The 27,572-nt window shown below is 51.2% G+C and overlaps 1 protein-coding gene across 1 annotated transcript in view; it reads left to right on the plus strand.

The window, feature by feature from the left end:
* Window positions 1-27,572, plus strand: part of ADCY1 (adenylate cyclase 1) — a 117,249-nt gene that overhangs the window by 67,268 nt on the left and 22,409 nt on the right. The window contains exons 9-14 of the mRNA XM_045793578.2: window positions 4,484-4,678; window positions 4,853-4,950; window positions 5,967-6,051; window positions 14,082-14,171; window positions 14,707-14,966; window positions 15,216-15,342. Coding sequence (XP_045649534.1) covers window positions 4,484-4,678; window positions 4,853-4,950; window positions 5,967-6,051; window positions 14,082-14,171; window positions 14,707-14,966; window positions 15,216-15,342 — 855 coding nt within the window. The remainder of the gene's footprint in view (window positions 1-4,483; window positions 4,679-4,852; window positions 4,951-5,966; window positions 6,052-14,081; window positions 14,172-14,706; window positions 14,967-15,215; window positions 15,343-27,572) is intronic.

The raw sequence follows: 27,572 nt of genomic DNA on the forward strand, positions 1-27,572 counted from the left end.
CTCACTCAGGGCTTCACAGCCCCTGGTTTGCAGGTGTCTGCACTGAGCCAGAAAGAGGTTCAGGCAGCCAAGTTCCACAGCAAAATGAGCAACAAGTTTTCTCTTGATGTTGATTTTGATTCGATTTCCAAGGAAATACATGTTTGTTGTGGAAAGTGGAGAAAAGTGGAAAAAGAGGGAGCCTCTGTGATCCCGCCCCCAGAGGTGGCCACAGCTAACGTCCTGTCCTATTGAAGGAGCCATGTGTCGGGGTGCGGCAGGCGCTTTGCACCTGGGCGTCCGACAAGACCACATGAGCCTGTGCAGCTCCCGTCTCACTGCCTGGGGTCCCCCACATGCCCAGGATGGCGCAGGCCCCCCAGAAGTCAGCCCTGCTCCTCCCCCCCCTCCCCCCCGCATTGCCCTCTGCAGACCCAGGGCTGGTGGGCAGACAGCCGCTCCTCCCGGAATAACTGAGCACCGTTGCGGAGATCCAGGGGCCGTGGTGCCTGCGGCCTTTGTCTGCACGCCGGACGCTCACGGGAGCTGACCCAGTGTCACGGGAAGTGTCAGGCTGCGGGGTTTTTCATCATGTACAAATGCGTGTGGTCCCGGGGGAGGGCGCGTTCATGGGAGCGCATCAGGGGCTCGCCGGCCCTGGGTGGTCCTCCTGTGTGTGTTCTCCAGCCTCGGGGAGGCCGGGGCCGTGGAACTGGAAGGAACACGTTCACAGGCTGGTGTCTGCGTGGCAGCTATCTGTGGGCTGCCCTGCAGAACGTCAGCGGCTTGTTTCCAAGCAGGGATTGTAGGTGGCGGCTTTCTGTCCCTACCTGTTCAATGTTTCCGCAGCTTTCCGGAGGTAGGGGTGACGCGCCACCCCGACTGCACACACGTCCGAGGTGGAATCAGGCAGTATGCACAGAGTGGCCCCAGGGGCCCCCAGTGGCCTCCCCCGCGGTTGCAGCTCAGCCAGCGTCCGCGTGGACCCAAACTAGGGAATGGCCTTTGGTGGGTGTTGTGTGTAGCTCGGCCTCGCTTCACCCTGCTGGCCACGCTCAGAATCTGGAACGTTTCCTTCATGGCCACAGTCCTCCTCCTGCTGGGGTCACACTGCCGCCCTCCCCAAAACCCAGCTGCACGGAGTGCTCTCCGTCCCGTGACTGCATACACCCTGTGACCTTGGCTCACTCTTCAGTCTCCGCACAAACCCTGTGGGTCCCTCCAGGCTGTTCCTGTGTCAGTAGCTCTCTTCTTGCCGTGGCCGCGGGGATTCCATGGTGTGGATGGACCACTGTTTGCGTGGCCTGTTGGAGGACCTTTTGGTCATTTCCAACTTTGACTATTGGAAATAGAACTGTAGTAAACGTTCCCGTTCAGAGTTTTGTGAGGACATAAGTTTATTTGCTGGGAGAGATGTCCAGCTGTGCCACGGGTGGGTCTTGTTTTTTTGTTTCTGTTTTTTGTTTGGTTTTGAGAAATTGGCAAACATTTGCGGAGTGACTGTCCCGTCTCACGTTCCCAGCAGCCACACGTAAGAGATCCAGCTTCTCTGCGTCCTCGTCAGTCCTTGGTGCTGTCGCTGTTTTTAGAACCTTTTGGCTCTTCTCATAAGTGTGTAGTGACACCTCATGATTTTATTTGGCATTTCCCTCGTGGCTAATCGTGTCGACCATCATTTCAAGGTCTTGTTTTCTGTCCACATTTTCTCTCTTCTTTTTTTTGGAGAAATGTCTGTCTTGCTTTCTAATTAGAGTGATTTTTTGGGGACCGTTGACTTTTGAGAGTTCTTGATAAATTCTGGGTCTGATTCTTTTGTCAGACGTGTGGTTTGTACGTGTTTTCTCCCAGCCTGTGGCTTGTTTTTCATAGGACAGGTGTTTTAAATTTTGAAGATGTCCAATTTACTGATATTTTTTCCTTTATGAACTGTGTGTGTTTTTGGTGTGGTAAGAGCTCTCTACGTAACCCAAACCCCAAAGAGTTTCACCTTTCTTCTAAGAGTTAATACTTGTACATTTTATAGTTAAACCTATGGTGCGTTTTGAGTTCATCTTTTATAAGGTGTGAGGTTTAGGTCAAGATTTACTGGGGCGCCTGGGTGGCACAGCGGTTAAGTGTCTGCCTTCGGCTCAGGGCATGACCCCGGTGTTCTGGGATCGAGCCCCACATCAGGCTCTTCCACTATGAGCCTGCTTCTCCCTCTCCTACTCCTGTTTGTGTTCCCTCTCTCGCTGGCTGTCTCTATCTCTGTCGAATAAATAAATAAAATCTTAAAAAAAAAAAAAAGATTTACTGTTTTGCATGTGGACGTGCATTTGGTCCAGCGCCATCTGTGGAAAAGACTATCCTTCTTCCATTGAATTGCTTTTGCATTTTAGTCAAAAATCATTGACCATACTTGTGTGAAGCTGTTTCTGGGCTCTCTAGTGTGTTCCGTTCCCCTGCCAACAGCGTACTGTCCTGATCAAAGGAGTTATACGATAAGTCTTAACGTTGGGTTGAGTGATTTTAAGAAAAATGTCTTCTAATCCATGAGCATGCATGTCCCTCTGTGTATTGAGATCTTTGATTTCTTTCATCGTTATTATATAGTGTTCAGCACACAAGTTGTGTACGTTTTGTTAGAGTTGTACCTAGTACTTCTTTTTTCCCCATGATTATAAATGGCATTGAATTTTAACTTTCGTTTTCACATGCTGATTTTCAGATTAAGAAATACCTTTATTTATTTACTTATTTATTTTTAGAGAGAGAGAGAGAGACAGAGAGCACATGTGGGAACAGGGGGAGCAGCAGAGAGAGAGAGCGAGCCTCAAGCTGGCTCCCCACTGAGTGCAGAGCCCGATCCAGGGCTTGATCCCATGACCCTGAGATTATGACCTGAGCCAAAACCACGAGTCAGATGCCCAACTGACTGGGCCTCCCAGGTGCCCCAGTAAATAGCTTTTTTATGTTTGTTTTGTATCTGTTGACCTCGTGGAATTCATTTGTTCTAGGGTTTTTCCTCCCCTTGGAATTTTCTACGTAGACTTACATCATGTCATCTGCAAATAGGGCCAATTTTGGTTCTTTCTTCCTCATTTTTGCCTTTTATTTCCTTTTCTTGCCCTATTTCAGTGGCTGGGGTCTCTAGCACTGTGCTGAAAGTCAGGGGGAAAGCATACCATCTTTCACCAGCGAGTGCGATGCTGGCTATAGGTACCGTGTAGATCCTCATCGAGTTGGGGAACTTCCCCCCTCCCCAGTTTTCTTTTTTTTTTTTTTTTGAAGATTTTATTTATTTATTCGACAGAGATAGAGACAGCCAGCGAGAGAGGGAACACAAGCAGGGGGAGTGGGAGAGGAAGAAGCAGGCTCATAGCAGAGGAGCCTGATGTGGGGCTCGATCCCATATTGCCGGGATCACGCCCTGAGCCGAAGGCAGACGCTTAACCGCTGTGCCACCCAGGCGCTCCGCCCCCCCCCCCATTTTCTGATCAAGGAAACTCATTCTTATCAAGAATGAGTATTGAATTTTGTCAAATGCTTTTTCTGTATCAATTGACACAACCATGGGATTTTTTTGCATGGTGGTTGATACGGTGTTAATGTGGTGTGGGCATTGATGTACGGATATGTAAACAGACTTGCGTCTCTAGAAATGGTCATGGGTGTGTGTTGCTATTGCTATTCATAAACTGCTGAATGCTATTTGCTGACACTCTGTTAAGGATTTTAGCATCGATATTGAAAGAGACGGCCTGTAGTGTTCCTTTTTTTGTATTGTCTTGGTCTGATTTTGGTATCAGGATAATACTGACTTTATAAAATGTGTTGGAAGGTGTTACCTTTTCTGTTTTCTGCAAGAGATCGTATAGAATTCGTGTTCATCCTTCTTTAAATGTTTAGTAGAATTCTCCAGTAAAACCCTCTGGGCCTGGAGATTAATTTTTCGGGAGTTGTTTTACAGTTCTGAAGTGAATTTCTTTAGTAACTACAGGGCTAATCTAATAATCTTTCATGTTGGGTGAGTTGCGATCGCATGCTTTGGTTAGTTCATTGATCTGAGCTGTCAAATCAATGTGTGTAATTGTTCACAGTAATTCCTTATTACCTTTTTGACGTCCGCAAGATCTGTAGTAAAGTCGCATTTCATTCCTGAGTTTGTTAGCGTCTTTCTCTTTTTTTCTTTCTCACGTCTGCTAGAGATTTGCCCATTTTATTGGTATTTTTAAAGACCCAACCTCTGTTTTATTGCCCTGCTGGGTACCGCCCCCATCCACGCAGGGTCCGGCATGAACATCGCATGCCCCGTTTGCAGACGCGGGAGCCCTAGCACCGATGCTCAGCTAAGTGACCTGGGATCTCAGTGCCAGCAGGTGGGGAAGCTGTGACTGCATCTCAGCCCCGAACCCGGCCCCCCGGACCGCAGTGGGCGAGCACACCAGCTGGAGGGAGCGTAACAGCTGTTTCTTCAATCAGCAGAGGGTTTGATGACATTTCTTTCTTTCCCCCATCATGGCAGCGGAGGGCGTTGAGAACTGCGTCAGAAAAACTCAGAAACCGCTCGTCCTTCTCTGCGAATGTCGTCTACACCACCCCGGGCACGCGCGTCAACAGGTACATCGGCCGCCTCCTAGAAGCACGCCAGATGGAGCTGGAGATGGCGGACCTGGACTTCTTCACCCTGAAGTATAAGCAGGCTGAGCGCGAGCGCAAGGTAGGTGACGGGGACTTAAGGGACGTGGGGCATCCCCGGGGGGGCCCCTTGGCTGGGGCCGCCCGCACTTGCTCTTGTCGACGCAGTGGCGGTCCCCAGTTCTGGGTGCCTCCGGAGGACCGCGGTGTCTCCTGGCAGCCGCAGCCACTGATGGCGGGTCTCGGTGTCTCCTAGTACCACCAGCTCCAGGACGAGTATTTCACCAGTGCCGTCGTGCTTGCGCTCGTCCTGGCTGCCTTGTTTGGCCTCGTCTACCTTCTCATCATCCCGCAGTAAGTGTGGCAGGCCCCGCGGTCCGGGGAGAAGGGCCGGGAGTTCCTTCCGTGTCTGCTGGTTGCTCCCCCGTGGTCCCTGGCTCGCAGGGACGGCCAGCTGTCCGTGGGCTCGAGGAAGCCGGGAGGCAAGCCCCAGCGGCACGTGCGTGGGGCGCTCACCCCCAGGTTCTCCGTTGTCATGTGAATGCTCCTAAGACACCAGCTGTGCTCAGCGTGTCCATCCACACAACGTGTACCCTTGACTCCAGGACAGATTTCGAGGGAGAAATTGCACGTTGGTTTCTAGGCATGCATCATTTTCAGATACGTGAAAATGAGAAAAAGCGGCCTCTGGAAAGGAAGAAAGGTGTAGTAATTTAATAATATTCAGTTACGCTAAGTCAAAGTGAACTCGGCTGTGTTGGTTTTCGGCGGGAAGACCCGCTTTCCTTCCAGACGGACCACTTTCTTAACAAGACCTCCCTAGCGGAGTTGTTCCCTTTTGAGTTTCCAGAGTTTCCAGAATGCACAGGAAGCTGCCCCATCCCCAGACGCTGGGAACACGGTGGCCACCTGATGGCCTTGTGTGGGGATTCAGCTTTTTCTAGAAAAGCTGCTCCCAGATGACATCCAGTGGAGGGCAGCGCCCAGCGGCCTGTCCTTCAGGAGGGAGGACCTCGCGGCTGACCCAGGAGGATAGAAGTTGGGTGGAGGGGTGCCTGGGTGGCGCGGTCGTTAAGCGTCTGCCTTCGGCTCAGGGCGTGATCCTGGCGTTCTGGGATCGAGCCCCACATCAGGCTCCTCCACTGGGAGCCTGCTTCTTCCTCTCCCACTCCCCCTGCTTGTGTTCCCTCTCTCGCTGGCTGTCTCTCTGTCAAATAAATAAATAAAAAATCTTAAAAAAAAAACAACAAAATGAAGCCGGGTGGAGACAGGAGGGACTTGGTGGAGAGGTCAGGGGATGGAATCGCAGGCACTGCTTGGGCACACCTTGCTCGGCCCAGCCCGCGGTGACCCTGTGTCTTCTGTCCTAGGAGCGTGGTCGTCCTCCTGCTGCTGGTGTTCTGCATCTGCTTCCTGGTGGCCTGTGTCCTGTACCTGCACATCACCCGGGTCCAGGTGCGTGCATGTGTGTGCGTGCATGTGTGTGTGCGCGTGTGCATGTGTGTGCATGCGCGCGCGCGTGTGTGTGTGTGTCCTGTGCCTGCACATCACCCGGGTCCAGGAGCGTGCATGTGTGTGTGCGTGTGTGTGTGCGTGTGTGCATGTGTGTGCATGCGCGTGTGTGCGTGTGTGTGTGTCCTGTGCCTGCACAGCACCCGGGTCCAGGTGCGTGATGTGTGTGTGCGTGTGTGTGGTGTGTGTGTGTGCGTGTGTGTCCTGTGCCTGCACAGCACCCGGGTCCAGGTGTGTGATGTGTGTGTGTGTGTGTGCATGTGTGTGTGTGTGTCCTGTGCCTGCACAGCACCCGGGTCCAGGTGCGTGCATGTGTGTGTGTGTGTGTGTGTGTGCATGCGCGCGTGTGTGTGTGTCCTGTACCTGCACAGCCCCCGGGTCCAGGTGCGTGTGTGTGTACGCGTGCGTGTGTGTGTGCCCGTGTGCGTGTGTCCCGTACCTGCACATCACCTGGACAGGTACAGGCATGGCCTCCGCTTGCCCTCTCGACAGCACAGATGGGGTGGGGAGCCCCTTGCCCTCTGGTGGAGCAGGAGCTCATGAGACCCTGTCATGTGCCGGGTCCTGCTTGGAGTTCCGGGGGCACCCCAGGGCGCAGGACAGGCAGTCTAGTGACGGAGTGAGGCCCATTGGGGGGTGTCACCTTCTCCCGAGTGCAGAGTTCCTCGGGGCAGGGGACCAGCGGTCCGTGGTGCACTCACGGGATGGATGGGACATCCGCACCGTGGACGGTTCTCCATTGGCTTTGCTGTGTGACCTTTGGGGTGGGGTGGGGTGGGGGCTGGGAGGGCACCCGGGCGGCTGTGTTCCTGGGAGAGCCCTGGGTCCTAGCCCGGCGTGGCCTGCCGTCCGTGTCGCCACACAGCCCATTTCCCCGCTTCACCCCATAGCCACGTCCAGCAGACCCGGTGTTATCTTTGTGAAGTTGTTGGAAACTGCAGCTTTTTGAAAAACTAAAATTTGGTTTTATTCACTTAACTTCTTTGTTATTCATAGGTAACTTCTTGGTTTTTATTTAATTGAAAAAGTGTTAGTTATTTAAACCATATTTCCAGTTTTTTGATCTTCATAGACAGTGACGCTTGGCTTGGAAACTGCCATTTACCACTTTAAGTGAGATGGTTCATTCACTTAATTTTCGGTGAGCACGTGCCAGCTGGAGCCGGCTTCAAGAGCCTGCCCAGCCTCCTGGGGGGCTGGGAGCCAGGTGTGGGGGTGGACATGCTGCTACTGGCACATGTGGCCTCAGCCCGAACCTGTGGAATTCAGACTCTCACACGCCCGCTGGTGTCCCCGTGATAGCTCTGAGCGTCCACGCTGGGGTGTGGCCCGGAGACTGTGCGGCACAGGTGGCGGCATCAGGCTGGGGAGGGGTGGCGGCCGGCAGGTGGGGCCGGGCCATCGGCAGAGGCCGGCATGTGCCGTGGAAGACAGGTATGGGTGGGCCCGGGTCGGCACAGGTGTGCTCGCGGGTGAGCCTGGGTCCGTGGTAGCAAGGCCTCTGTGGGAAAGCCTGACTCAGCTGGGCAGGCACTTTCCTCTCGGACAGGGCAGGCGGCCACAGCCAGGGCACCCGGGCAGCTGGGCCAGCTCCGTGGCCACCCGGGAACTTCATCCCCCCACCCTGGCTTGGCTCCCCCACTGCTAGGGGCTGCTGGTGCTGGGGCCTCCGTGTCCCCATCTGTGGCACGGGGTGGGAATTGAGCTGATACACATCAGTAGTGGGAGCCTGGCACGCAAGGGGAGAGGCTAGAGACCAAAGGGACAGTGTCAGTGGGCCCAGGAGGGGGCCACGAGGCCAGGATGGGGAGGAGGGGCCTGCAGTGCTGTGGGCCAGCAAGAAAGTAGGTTTGAGGGTGCGGGATGGGTGCTGGAAGGGGGCTGAGCTGGACCAGCCAGCCACGAGGGCCAGTGGGAGCCGGACTGTGGCCCTGAGTGGGGGATCGTGGGGTCAGGGCTGGCTGGGCTGGGCAGGAAGGGACTGTCAGGGAGCCTCTACAGCTTCAGGTGTGCTTTGCTGTGTGGTGCTCCCCACCACAGGGCTTGCTGGGGGCTGGGGAATGCGTGCTGTGAGCAAAAGGAACGGACACAAGAGGAGGACAGCCTCGTCCAGCACCAGCTGTAATTGGGGCTCTGGCAGGTGGTTTCAGCTGTGTGTCCGTGGCCGTGACAGCTGAGATTCTCACCCTGACGCTTGCTCAGATCTGCACAGGCCCTGCCCCTGGCGGACATGTCGCCCTGGGCCTTAACCTCCAGGCGCCCTCATACAGCAGGCTGTGTCGAGCTGAGTGGAGGAGGCCACGGCTGCCACCTCTGCCTCTGTCTTGTAAACCCTCGGCCATGTGGCTCAGGCTCGGTCACCCGGCAGAGCGTGCCAAGGTCAGTGCACATGGACGTGGCCTCCTCCCGGTGTGTCCTGGCCACCTCACGCTCCACGGAGAGGCAGGCATCCGTGGTGCTCTGTGGCATCGCCCCCTGGTGGCCTCAGGGACGTTCTGCGCCTGTCGTGCTTGCAGGTGCTCACGTGGCCGTGGCTGGAGTTAGCCTGGCTTCCTTTTGTGTGGGTGGTGGGCCCGCCAGGCCACGTTTGATAACTGTGGTTCATGCTCCGGGGACATTCTCCAGGGTTTGGGTCAGATCCGCTGTTTTTTCCTGAATTACAACAATTTTCCATGCCTGTTTTGCTCCGTGGATATATAAGCAAATTAAATGCAAGGATAAGTAGGCCACCAGCCTTAAAGCTAAGACAGGCCCCTTGGAGTCCACGTGTGGCCCACAGCATGCAGGCCTTGCCCATGTGGGTCTTCGTGATCAGTGTTGTTCACTTTTCAGAAAAGCATTTTAAGCTTTTGCATTTGAGCAAACACGTTTCTAGGATCAGGTATTTGTGTCCAGGGAAGGTCTTAGCACCCCGTGGCTGGCAGTCACAGCTCCCACCCAGGGTGTGGGCGTGGTGGCGTTAAGGAACGTGATTCTGCAGGTAACAGAATAGCCAGCTCATGTATTGGTCTCGGATGCCAAAGGGAACTGATTGTCTCACGTATTCAGAAACAGCAGTGGAAGAGGAGGGCCTGGGGCTGGTGTTCTCCAGGGACTCCGTTCTGCAGCCGAGACCGGAGACCTGTTCTCTGGGCCCTCCCTGCCTGTTTGGGCCCGCCTGAGCCCAAGCTGCCTCCTCGGGGTGGCACACCGACAACCGGCTGTACCTCCATCTGCCACGCCTGGAGCGGGGAGGCCTCTGTGGCATCTCCCTCCAAGAACCCACAAGCTTTGCTCTCAGTGCCCCGGCTTCTGCCAGTCAGAGCCCCCCAGGGAAGCAGCACGAAGACACAGGGGCGCACGTCCGACTGCCCCATGTAGAAAGGATTCCTTCCCGGGGTTTGGCTTTCCTCCTTTACTGGACCGGTTTCCGTCCCTGGGGGAGTCTGGAATCTGCAGGGCAGGCGAGCAGAGGAGACGAATATAAAGCCGGGGGTGGGGGGGGGGTGGGCACGGCTTATGAATCCTGCGCTCAGACTCCTGCCCCCACGGGCTGGTCCCGGCTGCTCCCCACTTCCAGGCCCAGCATCTGTCCTCTCTTCCTGTTGCTGCCCGACCAGTGACCACAGCCTCAGAAGGCCGAGGGCGGCCGCGGCCAGCTGGCTCTCCGCTCCGGGCAGCGTGCGGCTGAAGGGAAGGGGGCCGCAGGCTTTATTGGGGGCTCCTTCTGGCTGACCGTTGGCACGGTCTGGCTTGGGCGGTGGTGGGACTGTCACCCCAGCTCCTGGTGGTTCCTCTCCAGTCTCGCCTGTGGCCGTCCCTGTCCCCAGGCCAGCCCCGGTGTGTGGAGTCCCTTCAGTGGTGCCCCAGTCCTTCTGCTCCCCCTTCTGCCACCTGCAGGCTTTAAAGACCTGGTGTGGTTGACCCAGGTCCACCCGGTCGTCCTTGGTGAGTAACGCAGTCCGCCCACTGCTGAGGCCAGTCACGGCTGCCATGCTCGACCACGTGGGCTGCCACGTGGTCAAGGGATGGTGGCTCCTCACAGGCCCAGGCATTGAGGGAGAGACCGTGGGACCATTTTGTGCCCGTTGCAAGTGTACTGGATACCACTAGCCTTACTGGTTTTTATATCTCTCTGTATTTATAACCAACAGTAAGAGAGTTTTGATACATTTTTAAAAATGTATTTAAATTTAGGTAATTAACATATAGCGTATTACTGGTTTCAGAGGCAGAGGTCAGTGATTCATCAGTCTTCTGTAACACCCAGTGCTCACCCCATCACGTGCCGAGAGTCTTGATATTTTAACGGACCTTTTTAAGGGTCATGGGACAATCCGTGGGAACACTGCAGTGTTTCTGTTGGCGTGGTGTTCTCCACATTTTTGCGGTGCACTGCGAGGCCGGGACCTTGCCAGTGTGACTAGGAGGACGTGACCCTGGCTCTGCAAGAGCGGGCACTCGGCTGGGACCACAACTGAGTCTTCAGAAGGACGTTTCACCATCCATGAGCCGTGTGCTTAGGGAGGGTGGGGTCGCGGTAAGGCCAGTGGGGTACAGCAGCATGCACCTGCTATGTTCCCCGGGGGCAATGGAGGGAGGCTTGAGAATCCTACTGCTGTGGGGCCATGGGGTGAGGTCAGCAGCGTGACCGGCCAGCGAAGGGACTGCGTGGCTTTGTGCTTTGTCACCTGGGCCCGGATGGACGCTCATTCCCAGAATCCCTTTCCCATGTGTCTCATTAGGAGAAGGGTGCCGTGTTGGGGGCTCCCTGTTGGTCTGTGCTGGGATTGGGCATGCGGCGGTGACTTTAGTCAGGTTGGCCTTGGTGAGTGGGCATCCGTGCAGCTGAGCGTCACCTCTGTCCCTACCCCCATGGCCACTTTGTCCACGAGTCCGTGGGGTGGTGGTGGGGGTGGCTGGGGAGAGGGGCTGACTGGTGTCCACAGAATGGGCCGTCCCCCCACCCTGATTATTACACTCCTTGTCTGCCGAGGTCCCCCATTGGTGGCATTCTCATGGGACACCGGTGTTCCCCCTCAGACCAGTTTCTCCACAGACGTGTGCCCCAGGGTGACTTCCTTGTCACTGTCACGCTCCTTTCGAGTCCCTGGCCGTCCAGTGGGACCGCAGGCCAGAGCCCGAGAGTCAGCGAATGACGGCACATCTGGCCCCTTCTCCTTCCAAGCAGAGCACACAGCAGGTGCATGGTCTGACGTTCTGCCCACTGGCACGATTTACCGTCACCGTCCTTCAGAGACAAGCCAGAGAGGGTCGTTGTGGCTGCAGCTGCCCACTCTGGGTGGCGCTTCTGGTTGTGTGGAACCTGCCGGAAGCTAGTGGAGTCTTCTCTTCCTCCGTCACCTGATCGTGAACGATCACAGGTGTAGCAGGAGTGGGACTGTGGCGTCTGGGCCTCTCCTTGGTGTAATGTGGGCGTGCCCCTAGGGCCTGCCTGGGCCTGGTCACGTATGTGCCTCTCCCACTCGATGACGGGGGTTGCTGTCCGTGCACACCCACCTTACAGCATTGGAGGGTCACATAACACCCGGCTCGGGAGGTGGCTCAGATCCCCTGGCACCTTGCTGGCCCATGACCGAGGCCCAGGAGCAGGACAAGTGTCTCCAGAGAATGAACGGGCTTTGCTCTGAACCCCATCCAGAGCCTGAGCTGTGGTTCACGTATCAGGGCAGCCGGCCACTCCGGGGGCCCCCACCCACCCATGTGCTCACGAGTTAGTCTGTGTCCGCTGTGGTCTTGCCTCTGATGGGACTGGAAGTTGCCAGAGTGGGCCGGTGGGGGGCGGAGATGCCTGTCTAGTGGGGTGGGCAGGAACCAGCGGGGGTCCTGTGAGTGTGAGCTGGCGACAACCCACGTCCCCAAGCTCACACAGCGGGGGTCCTGGTGCCGAGCACACAGTCAGCCAGGGTTTGGTCGCACTGAAGCAGGGCCCAGGAGAAGGTTGACGAGGTCACGCAAAGCCACAGCATCCCTTGATTCTCGCTGGCCCACGTCACGACTCCCAGCGTGCCCTCCTAGCCTGGTGAGGCCGTCTGCTGCGTCCTGTGGGGTCGGCTGGGGTCAGCGGCCCCAAAGCCTGAGTTTGAGGAAAGGATCAGATCCCTGGATGATGCTTGTGCTGTGGTAGGAGGGGGAAGGAGTCAGTGCCCGGGGCGGGGGGGCGTACTTGCAGCCGCCCACAGTGTGGACGGTGTAACGGGAGGTCAGATGGTGCCCAAGAAAGTAAGCTCTTGAGTCCAGCTGCTGGCAGCTGGTTGGCTCTCTTATTTCCACGGAACGGTGTGCGGCGCTGGCGTATGGCTGGCAGGAAACAAAGCTGTGAGTCCCCAATGAATGAAGCCGGGACGTGCTAAATTCCGCCCATAAATAAAGCATCGCGTGAGCAGTTAGCGTGTGCTGTGTGTAGAGCTCAAATGGAGGGACCGGACCCAGAGATCCCACATGGGCAGCTTGTATGGAACCCGTAGGAACCCGCTGCCATTTGGCCATTTGCCACACAAATGAGAATGGTGCGTTCACCCTGGCAGGCTGCCGTGATTCGGTGCCCCCGAGCCTTGCCTAGCTGCCCCCCGCCCCCGCACCGCGGACCCAGCTCCAGGCCGCCTTCCACTTCAGCCCCTGTGCACCCCGGGGAGGTCTTGCTGAGCCTCGGTCAGCAGCCCCCCACTCATTGCCCTCATGAGGCACCTCTGTGCTGTTCCTGCCTCTCCCAGGGCCCCAGGGGCTCCTGACATCCACCGCCAGGAGGATCCCTCCAGTGTTTGCTGAGTGAATGCGTGAGCTGCGTGTGCTGGGTCGGCCGGGGGCCAGAATCCCATGGCTGCATCCTCAGACTTGTCCCAGGGCTGACACGAGAGTAGACAGGGAGGGAGGTGGCAGGCACTGGTTCCATAAAGCAGTCGGGGCTGGCGCTGCCGCAGACAGCTTTTCTTCCTGAGATCCGGGGGGCCCAGCGTGTCTGCACAATGCAGCGGTGTTGGGGCTCGGGAATCCCAGACGGGACCCAGATCCGTAGCTGTGGCTGCGTGAGCTCCATAGAACGAGGGAGGCTAGCTGGCCGGGCCGCATTTGCTCGCCTGCAGACCAGGACAGTGAAGGTCCTCACTTCCCGGGGGGTAGGGGTGGGGGATGGCAGGTACCCCATGGCAGCCCGGGCACCCTGGCTGGCTGGGGGTCTCGTGACCATCCTGTCAGGGTCCCCGCAGTCTTCACTTTACTTTTGGTTTCCAATTTCACGAGTGTGAATCTAAAAAGAACTTGGCACTTTTATCCTTGAAGTCACGTGTTGAATATTGCAAAATGTACTTAAGTAGATTTAAAATAGAATTTCTTTCTTTCTTTCTTTCTTTCTTTCTTTCTTTCTTTCTTTCTTTCTTTCTTTTTTGTTTTCGTTGGTTTTTATTTTTTTTATTTTTATTTTTTTGGTTTTTTTTATATAATAATATTTTTTTTATTATATTATGTTAGTCACCATACAGTACATCCCTGGTTTTTGATGTAAAGTTCCATGATTCATTAGTTGCGTATAACACCCAGTGCAATTTCTAATAACAAAAATGATGCAAAACCTTTGTGAAGAAAATGATAAAACTTACTTGAAGCATATAAAAGAAGACACAAATAAAGGTAAATTCTTGTGATTTCTGAGATAGAAGAATTTCATATAACAAAAATGTCACATTAATTGATTCAGTTCATTTCAGCGCCAGAGTCACGGTGTGGGGTACATGGTGGTAGGTGTGGTTCTTTTTAATTTAAAGACATTAGCTTTGGTTTCTTTTGATTTGGGCAGTTTGTTGACCTGGGAGGTGAAGCATGAGCTCAGCCAAGGAGTTTGTGTTGAGGGGGAACCGTGGGTGGGGCCCCAGGCGCTCCCCGGGCGCTCTGCACAGTCTGCACTGTGACCATGTCTGCGCACGTGAACCAACTCCTTAATGAGCACCTGTTTTACGGTAATGTATTGTATTGTTCAGTGTTTTCCAGGATGCCTGACGATCCAGATCCGCACCGTCTTGTGTATTTTCATAGTGGTCCTCATCTACTCGGTGGCCCAAGGATGTGTGGTGAGCGTCTCAAGAGGCAGCAGGGTCTGGCGTGGAGAGTGGAGTGAGGTGTGGACGGGGGTCGAGGGGGATGCTGTCTCCTGGTGGAGGGACACCCAGCCCCTTCACAGTGTGTAGATGATAGAAGCTGGGGCAGAGAAGCAGGATAGACTGGGGCAGGAGTAACAGGATGGAAGCAGGGGCGGGAGTAACAGGAGGGAGGCGGGGGCAGGAGTACGGGGGAGGGGGTGGCTGCAGTAACAATAGGATGGGTGCAGGAGCACCCAGAGGGGGCTGGCAGTCTGGGGAAGATGGCCCCCAGACCCCGGCCCCGCCCTCCCTGCTGCGGGGAGCCTGGAAGGCAGAGCAGGAGGGAGGGTCCGAGGCCTTCTGGCGACACCTGGGGGTATGGGTCATCTGGGGGCGTGGGTCACTTGGGGTGCGGGTCACCTGGGGCCATGTCTTGGGAGCCAGAGGCAGTAGCGGGCTGGGGGTGGAGGTAGGGCTGGTCCTGAGCGGGCGTCTCCCACGCTCCCTGCCCCTCTGTCCCCTTCAGGTGGGCTGCCTGCCCTGGGCCTGGAGCTCCAGCCCCAACAGGTCCCTGGTGACCGTCCTGACCCCTGGTGGCCGGAACGCCGTGCTGCCTGCTGCACCCTGCGAGTCTGCACCCCACGCCCTGCTCTGTGGCCTCGTGGGCACCCTGCCACTGGCCATCTTCCTGCGGGTGTCCTCCCTGCCCAAAATGATCCTGCTCTTCGTGCTCACGGCATCCTACATCCTGGTCCTGGAGCTCAGCGGGTACACCAGGGCCTCAGGGTAGGTGTGCTGCTCCCACCAGGACACAGCTGGGCGGTGTCACGTGCACCTGCTCGGGAAGCACACTGGTTCTGGGGCTTCTCCACGGGTCCGTTTGGGCCCCAGTTCCAGCAAGGCCCCGGGTTTCCCGGCGAGAGTGGCTTTAGCCTGGGTCTGTAGCAGGTGCCACTGAGTGTCGCGTCCAGGGGCACGTGGGGCTGGGTCTGGGGTTCTCCGTGCCGACGAGGTTTTCTTCCTCGTCCCCCCCAGGGGCGGTGCGGTGTCCGGGCGCAGCTTCGAGCCGATCGTGGCCATCCTGCTGTTCTCGTGCACGCTGGCCCTGCACGCCCGGCAGGTGGACATCAAGCTGCGGCTGGACTATCTCTGGGCAGCACAGGCAAGATGCGCTTTCTCTGCTCCGTGGAGGGTGGGGTGTGGCAAGGAAGCCCCTCGGGAGGGGAGTCAGGGGCTCCTGTCTGGACACCAGCTGGTGTGTGGGTAGAAGAGGCAGTGCTGGGGCCGAGGAGTAGGACGGGGGCCAAGAGAAGGCAGCGCAGGGGAGCCGGGGATGTGGGGACCAACTGATGAGCCCTGCCTGACAGGCGCAAGAGTTTGGCAGTGTTTTGAGCTGTGAGTTCCCCATCCCCAAAGGCATTCTGGTGGTGGGACTGCAGTGCAGACTGGCTCAGCCTTCGCTGGGCTGCACGTGACAGCAGATCTCATCAGGGCCGTGGGAAACTCCAGAAAATGCCGACTCCTGCACCATCCACCCCAGATTTAGTAGGTCTGTGAGTGGGGGCGGGCAGGAACCTCCATTATTGCCAAGCACACTGGCAAATTCCAGCACAAGAGGCCTGAAGGGGGCTGAGGAGTGCAGATGTGGGAGCGGCCCCTGGGCCCTGAGCCCCGGGGAGGGAGGTGATGACCACCAGGGGCTTGCACTGCCAAGCGACCGGCACACAGGTGCACTTCTAGGCCCGGACCAGGATGCGGGGCTGGGGTCTCTGGGACCCCTTCGTCACCTGCTGTGTCCTCAGCCTTTGGATGGGGAGGCTGTCCGGCTTTCCGGCTTTCTGGGCCAAGTTCGAACTCCATCTGTGCAACGTGCAAACTTCTTGCCCCTGGGCAGGTTGCTTCCGTTTGCCTTCCCCATCAGACCCGTGAGTGTCAGCCCTCAAGAGTTTTCTTATTCTGATGTATTAAGAAGCAGCTCTTTAGTGTCCAGGGCATTTAATTGTGTCTGTTCTCACGGCAGCCCTGCCCAGGGGGTGGGGCCCGCAGGTGGGGAACGGGGCACGGATGTGAGGGCTCTGGGCCCAGGGCCTGGCTGAGACACAGCTGAGCCAGGATGACCAGCGGTCTGAGGGGTGTCTAGGGCAGGTGGGAACCTCCTCATCCTGGGGGCCCCTTGGGCAGCCAGGGGCCCTGCCGTAGGCCAGGGCACAGGGATAGCCGTGGTCCCACCCCAGACAGGTGACGCCCAGAGGATTGGGGGGTGAGGTCGCCCACACTGAGGAAGGCCATCTGCTTCATTCGCGCCAGGCTTTCGAATGTTAATCCCTCCAGAGACCAGCAGACCCCCAGAAACGATGTTCGAAGCCCTATGGCTCATAAAAGTTTCCATCTCGGGTGGGGGCGGGGGACACGGTAACCGTAGTTTCCTACCCGGACAGGCCTGGCGGCGGGCCTAGTGCAGGGCAGGTGCTCAGTGAGGCTGAGCGGCCTTGGGACCCCGCCTTTCTCCCCGCCGGGGCCGCTCCGCCTGCCGTGGCGAATCTGATACTTTCTGGTTTCATTAGCCTGGAAAAGACAGATTCCGGCTGAGGACATCAGGGCGGGTCGCATAGTCAAGATCACGAAGGATGATTCTGTTACTTTAGGTAAACAAAAGAGGGAAGACACATACTTGTGTGTGCGCACGTATGTTCCAGGTACGTATGTGTATCTGTGCGTGCGAACACGTACACACATACGTATGCTGGGGAAAAACATGGCTTAATTATTCTTTTTTACGTAACCACTGCACATCTCATTCCTGTAAAGCGTGCACTTCCGTGGTTTTCAGCTATTTACTGAGTTGGGCAACCGTCTCCACGGTCAGTGTTAGAACATTCGCATGTCCCCAGAAAGAACCCTGTTCCCATTAGCGGTCACTCCCTACTTCGGCCATCCGAACCCCGAGCAACCGCTAGTCTCCTTTCTGTCCCTGTGGGAGTGCCTATTTCGGTCCTTCTCCATCCCGTGAGCTAAGTTAGCGTCTGCTCCGGGAAGTCCCCACTCCCCCCGTGTGCCAGGAGACCCCTGCTTCTGAGGGGCCTGCCGCCCGGCGCCGTCTTCACTACACACCTGGATTCTGGATTCTTGGGGGGGCAGACAGAGGCCCCTGAGATGCTGAGCCCCTTGGCCTCCTGTCCATGGGGCTGGGACACGTGGGCTGGGCTATGTGGGCAGTGCAGGCCCCGAGTTCCCCTGCAGACTGGGGAACAACCCTGACGCTGGCTCCACCCCTCGAGGGACTTGGGCTGCCACTGTCATCCCACATGAGGGCCCGACCACAGCCCTTGTCAGGTAAGGTCAGGGGAGCTGAAGTCTCTGGTAGGTATCAGGCAACCCTGGGCTGGCGTGGTGCCTGGTGTATCATAGCACAGGGTCTCCACCCCAGGCAGGCCACCAGACAAGACTCACGGCCGTCAGCCACGGGACACAACCAGCCCTTAGTGACCATGCGGGAAGGGACCCAGCCGTGCTCTCCCTGCTCCTGCAGACACTCCACGCTGGCCAAACCTGCTGAAGCAGGTGGCACGGGGGCCTGTTGGCAGGGTCCTCTGGGAGGTCTCGGGTCTGAGCAGACGCCAGAGCCGACAGCCACATACATGAGCTCCCAGAAGGAGGCCTGACTGTAGCCGTTTGCCAAAGCCTCACCAGGTAATAGAGAACAGCCTCTTTTGTGGGCTGTGCCAAGGGACCTGGTCTTGTCTGGCTCCGGCTGCCTGTCCAGGGTGACTGGGCTGGCTGGTCCCTAGAGGCGCCTGTGGTCGGCTGCCCCCTCTGGTTTCAGATCTTTGAGTTGTGAATAGCTACTGAGAGCTTGAGAAGAACAGACTCAGGGGAACCGGACCGGCCTGGGGGTGTGCAAATCTGGGCCTCCAGCCTGTTCACCAGACACCTGCTCCGCGGCTGCCCTCACAGACGGAGGCCAAGGAGGTGTTCGCTCTCATCTGGGCTGGCAAGCGCTTCTCTTGGCATTGGTGTCCCTTGAACTGTTGGTAAGCCTGGGGGTTGACCCTGCCCTGGGGTTCTCCACTGCCAGCACCCCGTGCCACACCCAGCTCCCACCTCCAAGTGAGCTTTCCAGAGACTTCAGTGCCAGAGAGACCCTTCACGTGTCACTGGGAACACAACACACTGTCATGTTTTTCCAAGTATGTGTAACGAGAAATGCCACCTCACTTTCCCGTAAACCCAGCAAAACAAGGATATTTCTAGACTTTGCCTGTTTGCCCTCTGGGTATGCAAGCCTGTCCTGCAGACATCACAGTGTCTCACACTGTTGTGAAATGGCCAGGCCAGAGCCGGAGGGTTAATTATTTACTGGCCCCGGGCTGGTCACATAAACCTGCATACTCGAGCTGGCCTCTTCATCTGTGGCCATCACAATGCTTTTGTTCCAGAGCTGTGTTTTCTTTGGACTCTCCAGATAATCACGATGCCGATTGTAGTTCTGATGATAGTAGAGCAACTGATTTCTGTACCAGTGAGTGCTTGACTCAGGAGGGTGATTCCCATCGGTGCGGGCGCCATATTGGTGGCACTCAGGGAAGGTGGCCCAGGACGTAGGAAGGTGGCTTGTGACGTAGGAACGGTTCTATGTATTGTTGGATTCACTTTACCAATATTTGGTAAGAATATTTGCATCCCAGTTCATGAATGTTGTCGTTCTGTAGAGTGAAGCAGGCCTCAAGAGTGGGGACGTGTTCCTTCCTTTTCGGGTTTCTGAAGAGTTCGTAGAATTGGTACCATTTCTTCCTCAGATGTTTGGGGAAGTGAAGCCCTCGGGCTTGGATTTGTATGTATGTATTTAGGGTGGGAAGGTTTTAACTAAAATCACTTTTCCCAAAGATAAAGATCAGGTTTTCCATTTCTTTTTGAGGTATCTTTGGAAATTTATGCCATTCCCTGAATGTCGTTCATTCTATTGTCACGTAATTGTTTATACCATTCCCTTCTTACCCCTTTACCATTTATAGGATTTGTGGTGATGTCCCCTCTCTCCTCCTGATGTAGAATTGTGTAGACTCTTTTTTTTTTATCAGTGTGACTAAAAGTTTATACATTTTATTGATCTCAAGAAACAGCTTTTGGTTTTCCTGATTTTTCTGTTATTTTAGAGTTTCCCATTTCACTGGATTCCACTCTGATCTTTATTTTCTTCTGACGACTTTGGGTTTAATTGACTCTTATTTTCTAGTTTCTCGGGATGATTTGTATCTTCTCTGATTCAAGGGTTTTGTTATCCATTTTCCTCCAAGTGCTGCCTTAATCCCACAAATTTTGACGTTATATGTCATTTCATTTTCCTTTGGTTCAAAGAACTTTCTTTTTTTTTTTAAGTTCTTCTTTGGACCAAAGTTTACGAAGACATACATTCTTTTGTTGAAGATTTCTCACAGATCTTTCTGTTACTGACTTCTGCTTAGTAATACTGTGTTCGGAGATTATGCCTTGTATGCCTTGAATCCTTTTAAATGTCTCGAGAATGGGTTGTTATCGTCCATGATCCATTCTGTCACTGTTGGATGGTGTGTTTTTTGAATGTCAATGAGGTCAAGCTGGCTGAGACTGTTCATCGGTCTCCTATGCCCTAACAGACTTTCTGCCCAGATAGTCTACCAATTTTTGAGAGAATGATGTTGAAATCTCCCACTGTGCCTGTGGACAGAATTTTGTGCGGTTCTGTCAGTTTTGCTTCATGTATTTTGGTGATCTTTTACTAGATGCATAATAAATGTTTAGGATTATGTCCTCTTAGTAAGTTGAATCTTTTATCCCCCTTATCACTATGGAAAGAGCTGCTTTCCGAGGTAATGTGCCTGGCTCTGCAGACTACTTTGTGTGATGTTATATAGGTAATCCAGCTCCCATTATATATTTTTTTCCATCATTTTACTTTTAACGTATTGATGTCTTTTTACTTAAAGTGGATTTCTTTTTTATTAATATGTTAGTCACCATACAGTACATCATTATTTCTTATAAGCAACATAAAATTGGACCTTGCCTTCTTATCCAGTTTATAAATCTCTGCCTTTTTAATTGAGCTATTGAGACCATTTACAGTTAATGTGATTATTGATGCACTTGGATTTTAATCTTTTATCTTGTTGTTTCCTATTTGTCCCAACTGTCCATCTATTCTTTGTGAATTTTTTCCTCTTTTTCTGCTTGTTTTGGGTTAATTAAATATTTTTATTATTCTATTTAAATATAAAATAATCTTTATTATTCCATTAATAATTATTATTGATTATTTATTAATGATAATAATTATTGTTAATTCATTTATCTCTCCCACTCTCCCTCCCTTCTTCTTTTTATTAGCTGCAATTCTTTGTTGTATTTCTTTTTTTTTTAGTTTCTATTGAAATAGAAACTTTATTTATGTTTTTATTTAAATTCCAGTTAATGTATAGTGTAACATTACTGTTTCAAGAGTAGAATTTAGTGATTCATCACTTACACATAACACCCCGTGCTCATCACAGCAGATGCCCACCTTAATACCCATTGCCCTCCACCTCCCCTCCAGCAACCATCAGTTTTTTCTCTATAGTTAAGAGTCTATTCTTGGTTTGCCTTTCTTTCTTCTTTCCTCCTATGTTCATCTGTTTTGTTTCTTAAATTTCACATATGAATGAAATCATATGGTATTTGTCTTTCTCTGATGGACTTACTTCACTTAGCATAATACCCTCTTGCTCCATCCATGTCATTAAAAATGGTAAGATTTCATTCTTTTTGATGGCTGAGTAATATTCCATTGTGTGTGTGTGTGTGTGTGTGTGTGTGTGTGTGTGTGTGTGTGTACAAATACATATACCACATCTTCTTTATCCATTCATCTGTCAGTGGACATCTGGGCTCTCTCCACAGTTTGGCTGTTGTTGATAATGCTGCTATAAACATTGGAGTGCATGTATCCCTTCAAATCAATATTTTTATATCTTTTGGGTAAATACCTTGTAGTGCAATTGTTCTATTTTAAGTTTTTGAGGAACCTCCATACTGTTTTCCACTGTGGCTGTACCAGTTTTCATTCCTACCAGCAGTGCAAGAGAATTCCTCTTTCTCTGCATCCTCGCCATCATCTATTCTTTCCTGCATTGTTAATTTTAGCCATTCTGACAGGTGTGAGGTGGTATCTCATCATAGTTTTGACTTGTATTTCCCTGATGATAAGTGATGTTGAGCATCTTTTCATGTGCCTATTAGCCATTGTATGTCTTCTTTAGAAAAATGTCTGTTCATGTCTTCTGCCTATTTCTTAACTGGATTATTTGTTTTTTGGGTATTGAGTTTGATAAGTTCTTTATAGATTTTGGATACTATCAGGTAAGTCATTTATCAGATACATCATTTGCAAATATCTTCTCCCATGTTGTAGGCTGCCTTTTACTTTTGTTGATTGTTTCCTTTGCTGTGCAGAAGGTTTTTATCTTGATGAAGTCCCAATACTTTATTTTTGCCTTTGTTTCTCTTGCCTTTGGAGACGTGTCTAGCATGAAGTTGCTTTGGCCGTGGTCGAAGAGGTTGCTGCCTGTGACCTCCTCTAGGATTTTGATGGATTCCTGTCTCACATTTAAGTCTTTCATCCATTTTGAATTTGTCTTTGTGTATGGTGTAAGAAAGTGCTCCAATGTCATTCTTTTGCATGTGGCTGTCCAATTTTCCCAACACTATTTGTCGAAGAGACTGTCTTTTTTCCATTGGATATTCTCTCCTGCTTTGTTGAAGATTAGTTGACCATAGAGTTGAGGGGCCATTTCTGGGTTTTCTAGTCTGCTCCATTGATCTATGTGTCTGTTTTTGTGCCAGTACCATACTGTCTTGATGATTATAGCTTTGTAATATAGCTTGAAGTCCAGCGCTGTGATGCCCCCAGCTTTGTTTCTCTTTTTCAAGTTTGCTTTGGCTATTTAGGGTCCTTTGTGGTTCCATACAAATTTTAGGATTGTTTGTTCTAGTTCTGTGAAAAATGCTGGTGGTATTTTGATAGGGATTGCATTACATGTATAGATTGCTTTGGGTAGTATAGACGTTTTAACCATATTTGTTCTTCCTCTGCATGAGCATGGAATGTTTTTACCTTTCTTTGTGTCCTCTTCGATTTCTTTTGTAAGTGTTCTGTGGTTTGCAAAGTACAGATCTTTTACCTCAACATGTTAGGTTTATTCCTGGGTATAGTATGGTTTTTGGTGCAGTTGTAAATGGGATCAATTCCTTGATTTCTCTTTCTGCTGCTTCATTATTACCGTATAAAACTACAAGAGATTTCTGTATGTTAATTTTGTTTCCTGCGACTTTACTGAATTTGTGTATCAGTTCTAGCAATTTTTGGTGGAGTCTTTTGGGTTTTCTGCATAGAGTATCATGTTCAGTGCAAATAGTGGAAGTTTGACTTCTTCCTTGCTGATTTAATTTCTTTTTGTTGTCTGATTGCTGAAACTAGGACTTCCAGTACTGTGTTGAATAACAACGGTGAGAGTGGACATCCCGTCTTGTTCCTGACCATAGAGGAAAAGCTCTCAGGTTTTCCCCATTGAGGATGATAGTAGCTGTGGGTTTTTAATTATGATGTTGAGGTGTGTTCCCTCTAGCTCTACTTTGTTGAGAGTTTTTATCAAGAAAGGATGCTGTATTTTCTCAAGTGCTTTTTCTGCATCTGTTGAGAGGACAATATGGTTCTTGTCATTCCTTTTATTAATGCGGTATATCACGTGGATTGATTTGTGAATATCGAGCGACCCTTGCAATCCAGGAATAAATCCCACTTGATCGTGGTGAATGATTCTTTTAATGTACTGTTGGATTGGATTTGCTAGTATCTTCTTGAGAATTTTTGCATCTACATTCGTCAGAGGCATTGGCCTATAGTTCTCCTTTTTAGTAGGGTCTTTGGTTTTGGACTCAAGGTAATGCTGGGTTCAAGGACGAGTTTGGAAGTTTTCCTTCCATTTCTATTTTTTGGAACAGTTTGAGAAGAATAGGTATTAACTCTTCTTTAAATGTTTGGTGGAATTCCCCTGAGAAGTCATCTGGCCATGGACTTTTATTTGTTGGGAGATTTTTGATTACTGATTCAATTTCTTTGCTGGTTATCAGTCTGTTCAAGTTTTCTATTTCTTCCTGTATGAATTTTGGTAGGTTATATGTCTCTAGGATTTTATCCATTTCTTCCAGGTTGCCCAATTTATTGGCATATAATTTTTCATAATATTCTCATAATTCTTTGTATTTCTGTGGTGTTGGTTATTTCTCCTCTCTTATTTGTGATTTTATTTATTTGGGTCTTTTCTCTTTTCTTTTTGATAAGTTTGGCTAGGAGTTTATCAATTTTATTAATTCTTTCAAAGAACCAGCTCCTGGTTTCATTGATCTGTTCTACTGGTTTTTTATTTTGGTTGTTTGTGTCTATATCATTTATTTCTGCTCTAATCTTTATTATTTCCCTTCTACTGCTGGTGTCAGGCTTTATTTGCTGTTCCTTCTCTGGCTCCTTTACGTGTAAGGTTAGGTTGTGTATTTGAGATTTTTCTTGCTTCCTGAGATTGGCCTGTATTGCAATATACTTCCCTCTTTAGGACTATCTCTGCTGCATCCCAAAGATTTTGGACTGTTGTGTTTTCATTTTCATTTGTTTCCATATATTCTCAATTTGTTCTTTAATTTCCTGGGTAATCCATTCATTCTTTTTTTAAAAAGATTTTATTTATTTTAGAGAGAGAGAGAGCACGTGTGTGCACAAGCCTGGGGGGAGGGGCAGAGGGAGAGTCACATTCCCTGCTGAGCAGGGAACCTGATGCGGGGCTCGATCCCAGGACACTGGATCATGACCTGAGCCGAAGGCAGACACTTAACCAGCTGAGTCACTCAGATGCACCCCCCATTCATTCTTCAGTAGGATGTTCTTTAACCTCCATGTGTTTGCGGCCTTTCCAATTTTTTTCTTGTGGTTGACTTCAAGTTTCATAGTATTGTGGTTGGAAAATACTCATGGTATGATCTCAATCTTTTTGTACTTGTTGTGGCCTGATTTGTGATGTGATCTCTTCTGGAGAATGTCCCATGCATACTTGAAAAGAATGTGTATTCTGTTGCTTTAGGATGGAATGTTCTGAATATATCTGTTAAGGCCATCTGGTCTGGGGTGTCATTCAAAGCCATTGTTTCCTTTTTGATTTTCTGCTTAGATGATCTGTCCATTGCTGCGAGTGGAATGTTAAAGGCCCCTACTATTTTTGAATTCTTTTATGTTTGTTATTAATTGATTTATATATTTGGGTGCACCCAAGTTGGGAGCCTAAGTATTTACAATTGTAGATATTCATGACGGATAGGCCCCTTTGTAATGATCTATTGCCCTTCTTCATCTCCTGTTACAGTCTTTGGTATAAAGTCTAGTTTGTCTGATACAAGTATGGCTACTCTAGCTTTCTTTTGATGTCCACTGGTTCTCCAACCCCTCATTTTCAATCTGCAGGTGTCTTTAGGCCCAAATGAATCTCTTGTAGACAGCATATTGATGGGTCTTATTTTTTTATCCATTCTGATATCCCATGTCTTTTAATTGGAGCATTTAGTCCATTTCATTCGTAATTATTGATAGATATGAGTTTAGTGCCATTGTATTACCTGTAAAGTCTTGTTTCCAGAGATTTTTCTCTGTTCCTTTTGAGTCTTTGTTGCTTTTGGTCTTTCTTTCCCACTCAGAGTCCCTTTTAATATTTCTTGCCCAGTGGGTTTAGTGGTCATGAACTCCTTTAGTTTTTGTTTGTTTGGGATACTCTTTATCTCTCCTTCTACTCTGAATGACAGCCTTGCTGGATAGAGTATTCTTGGCTTTAGATTTTTCCCATTGAGCACGTTGACTATATCATGCCACTGTCTCCTGGCCTGACGACTCTCTGGGTACAGATCTGCTGTGAATCTGATTTGTCTTCCCTTGTAGGTTAGGGACTTCTTTTCTCTTGCTGCTTTTATGATTTTTTTCTTTACTTCTATATTTTGCAAATTTAACTACAATATGTCTTGGTGTTGGCCTGCTTTTGTTGATTTTGATGGGAGTTCTCTGTGCCTCCTGGATTTGCATGTCTGTTTCTTTCCCCAGGTTAGAGAAGTTCTCAGCTATAATTTCCTCAGATAAACCTTCTGTCCCCGTTTCCCCTCTCTTCCTCTGGGATTCCCATGATACGAATGTTATTACATTTTACGGAGTCACTGAGTTCCCTAAGTGTACATTCGGGATCTGATAGTTTTCTTTCCCTCTTTTCAGCTTCCTTATTCTCCATAATTCTATCTTCTGTATCACTTACTTGTTCCTGTACTTTTTCCGTCCTTGTAGTCATTACATCCAGTACATTTTGAATCTCAGTAATAGCATTTTTTATTTTGGCCTGACTAGTTTTTAGGTCTTTTATCTCTGCAGTAAGAGAGTCCCTGGTGTCTTCTATGTTTTTCTGAAGCCCAGCTAGTATCTTTATGATTGTTCCTTTAAATTCGGGATCAGGTATATTACTTGTATCTGTTTCAATTAGGCTCCTGGCCGCGATCTTTCCTTTTTGTTTCATTTGGGATGGATTCCTCTGTCTTGGCATTTTGTCTAGGTGTCTGTCTTCTTCTGTGTGTTAGGAAAGCCTGGGACATTTCCTCTTCCTTAGAGTAGTGGCTTTATGAAGAAGAGATCATTTACTGTCCAGGGCCTGGCGCTTCTGGAAGTGTCTCCTGTGTGTGCTGCATGCGCTGTGCTGTGGTGTTTTGGCTGCTCTATCCTTCAGGCCAGTCATCCGCAGAGGCTCTCCTTGCCTGCAGTGGTCAGTGTTTGGACCTTGTCCAGTGTGTGGTGAGTTTAACTAGGTGTGCTTTGTTCTGCTTGTTCAAAGAGACTAGACCCTGTTCCCACTAGAGCTGAAGCTTTGCAGCACTCCGTGGTTGATGAATGTGGAGCGTGCAGGGGGTTGTGATAATCTTCTGGGGGAACGACTGCTCTGGTTCTCAGGCCCACTTGCCCAAGAAAAGCAGCACCTGCAGAGCTTGGTTTGGGCTGTCACTGCTGGGCTGTACTGCTTACTGAAGTTGGTTTATGCTGAGGGCCGGGGGAGAGAAATGACGCCTGTTGTCTCTTTTGTCCCTGGAGAGGCAATGCCACCTCTCCCAGATGAGCTGTAAGAAGGGGGAGTCATCTCTCCCTGTGTGTCCCAGGGAATCCTCAGATTGCGCCATCTGCCCTGGGGCTCTCCACCCTCCTTCTCCACCGGAGCCCTGCAGTGCCCACCAGGCTCCACACTGGCCACACTGGACCTTAGAACTCCAGTCTTTGAACCCCACTAGTTGCAAAATCTCACAAAAATCAGCCTCTCCTGTGTTCCCAGCCAATGGCTTTGGGGAATTGTTCTCTTTGCTCATAACCCTTCGTGCCCTTCTCTCTCGCCTGTCTCTGTGACCAGGGCTCCTTCCCCTCTGCAGCACCCCCAGTCCATTTCTCCCCCAAACCACATCTCCCCACCTACCTTCCCCGATGTGGCCTCTTCTCTCCCTGTCGTTGTGCAGTTTGTGTCAGTCTTAGATCGATTTCTTGGGTGTTCAGAAGGATTTGATAGTTATGTAGCTGTGTTCGAGGGATGAGATGAGCAGAGGGTCCTCCTACTACCCCAGAACCTTAGCTCCGCCCCGAGTGTATTATTTCAGTAGGCACTTACCGCCGTCTGTCTTCAGCTGAAGTTACTCTACCTTGCAACTGCATACATGTTTCTCCCATTCTAGGTTTTTGGCATCGACATCATAGATTTTATTTGTACATCTATTATAAACTCCAAAATATGTTTTTCCATCATAAACACTTAACTATGTTTTGAAGACATGAGAAGTATATAAGTCATATATATATGACAAATATATATAGATATATATTTGAGAAGAATATATATATATTATATATCAACATAGTTGTGATTTCTGGTGCTTTTCATTCTTCGGTGAAGATCCAGGTTTCCATCTGGTATCTGCCTTTTTCCTGAATGACCGCCTGTAACATTTCTTGCAGGTCTGTTGGCAGTTCGTTCTTTCAACTCTTGTGTGTCTGAAAAGGTCTTTATTTTGCCTTCCTGATCGAAAGACACGTGTGCTGGGGATAGGACTGTAGTTCGACGATCCTTTTCCCTTTCACGCTTTAGAGACGGTCTCTGTCTCCTGTCTGGCGCTGCTTCCAGCGCTTCGTCGGCTGCCGTCTTTCTGTGTGTAACGTTTCTTTGCATCTGGTGGCTTTTGAAGATCTCCCCTTTATCCCTGGTTTTAAGTGGCTTGATTGTGAGGTGCCCTGGTGTCATTTTTTGCTTGAGGTTTGTGGAGCGCCTT

Source organism: Ursus americanus, chromosome 3, assembly GCF_024610735.1.
Source record: "Ursus americanus isolate L20-20 chromosome 3, mUrsAme1.1.p, whole genome shotgun sequence".
Classification (NCBI taxonomy): domain Eukaryota; kingdom Metazoa; phylum Chordata; class Mammalia; order Carnivora; family Ursidae; genus Ursus; species Ursus americanus.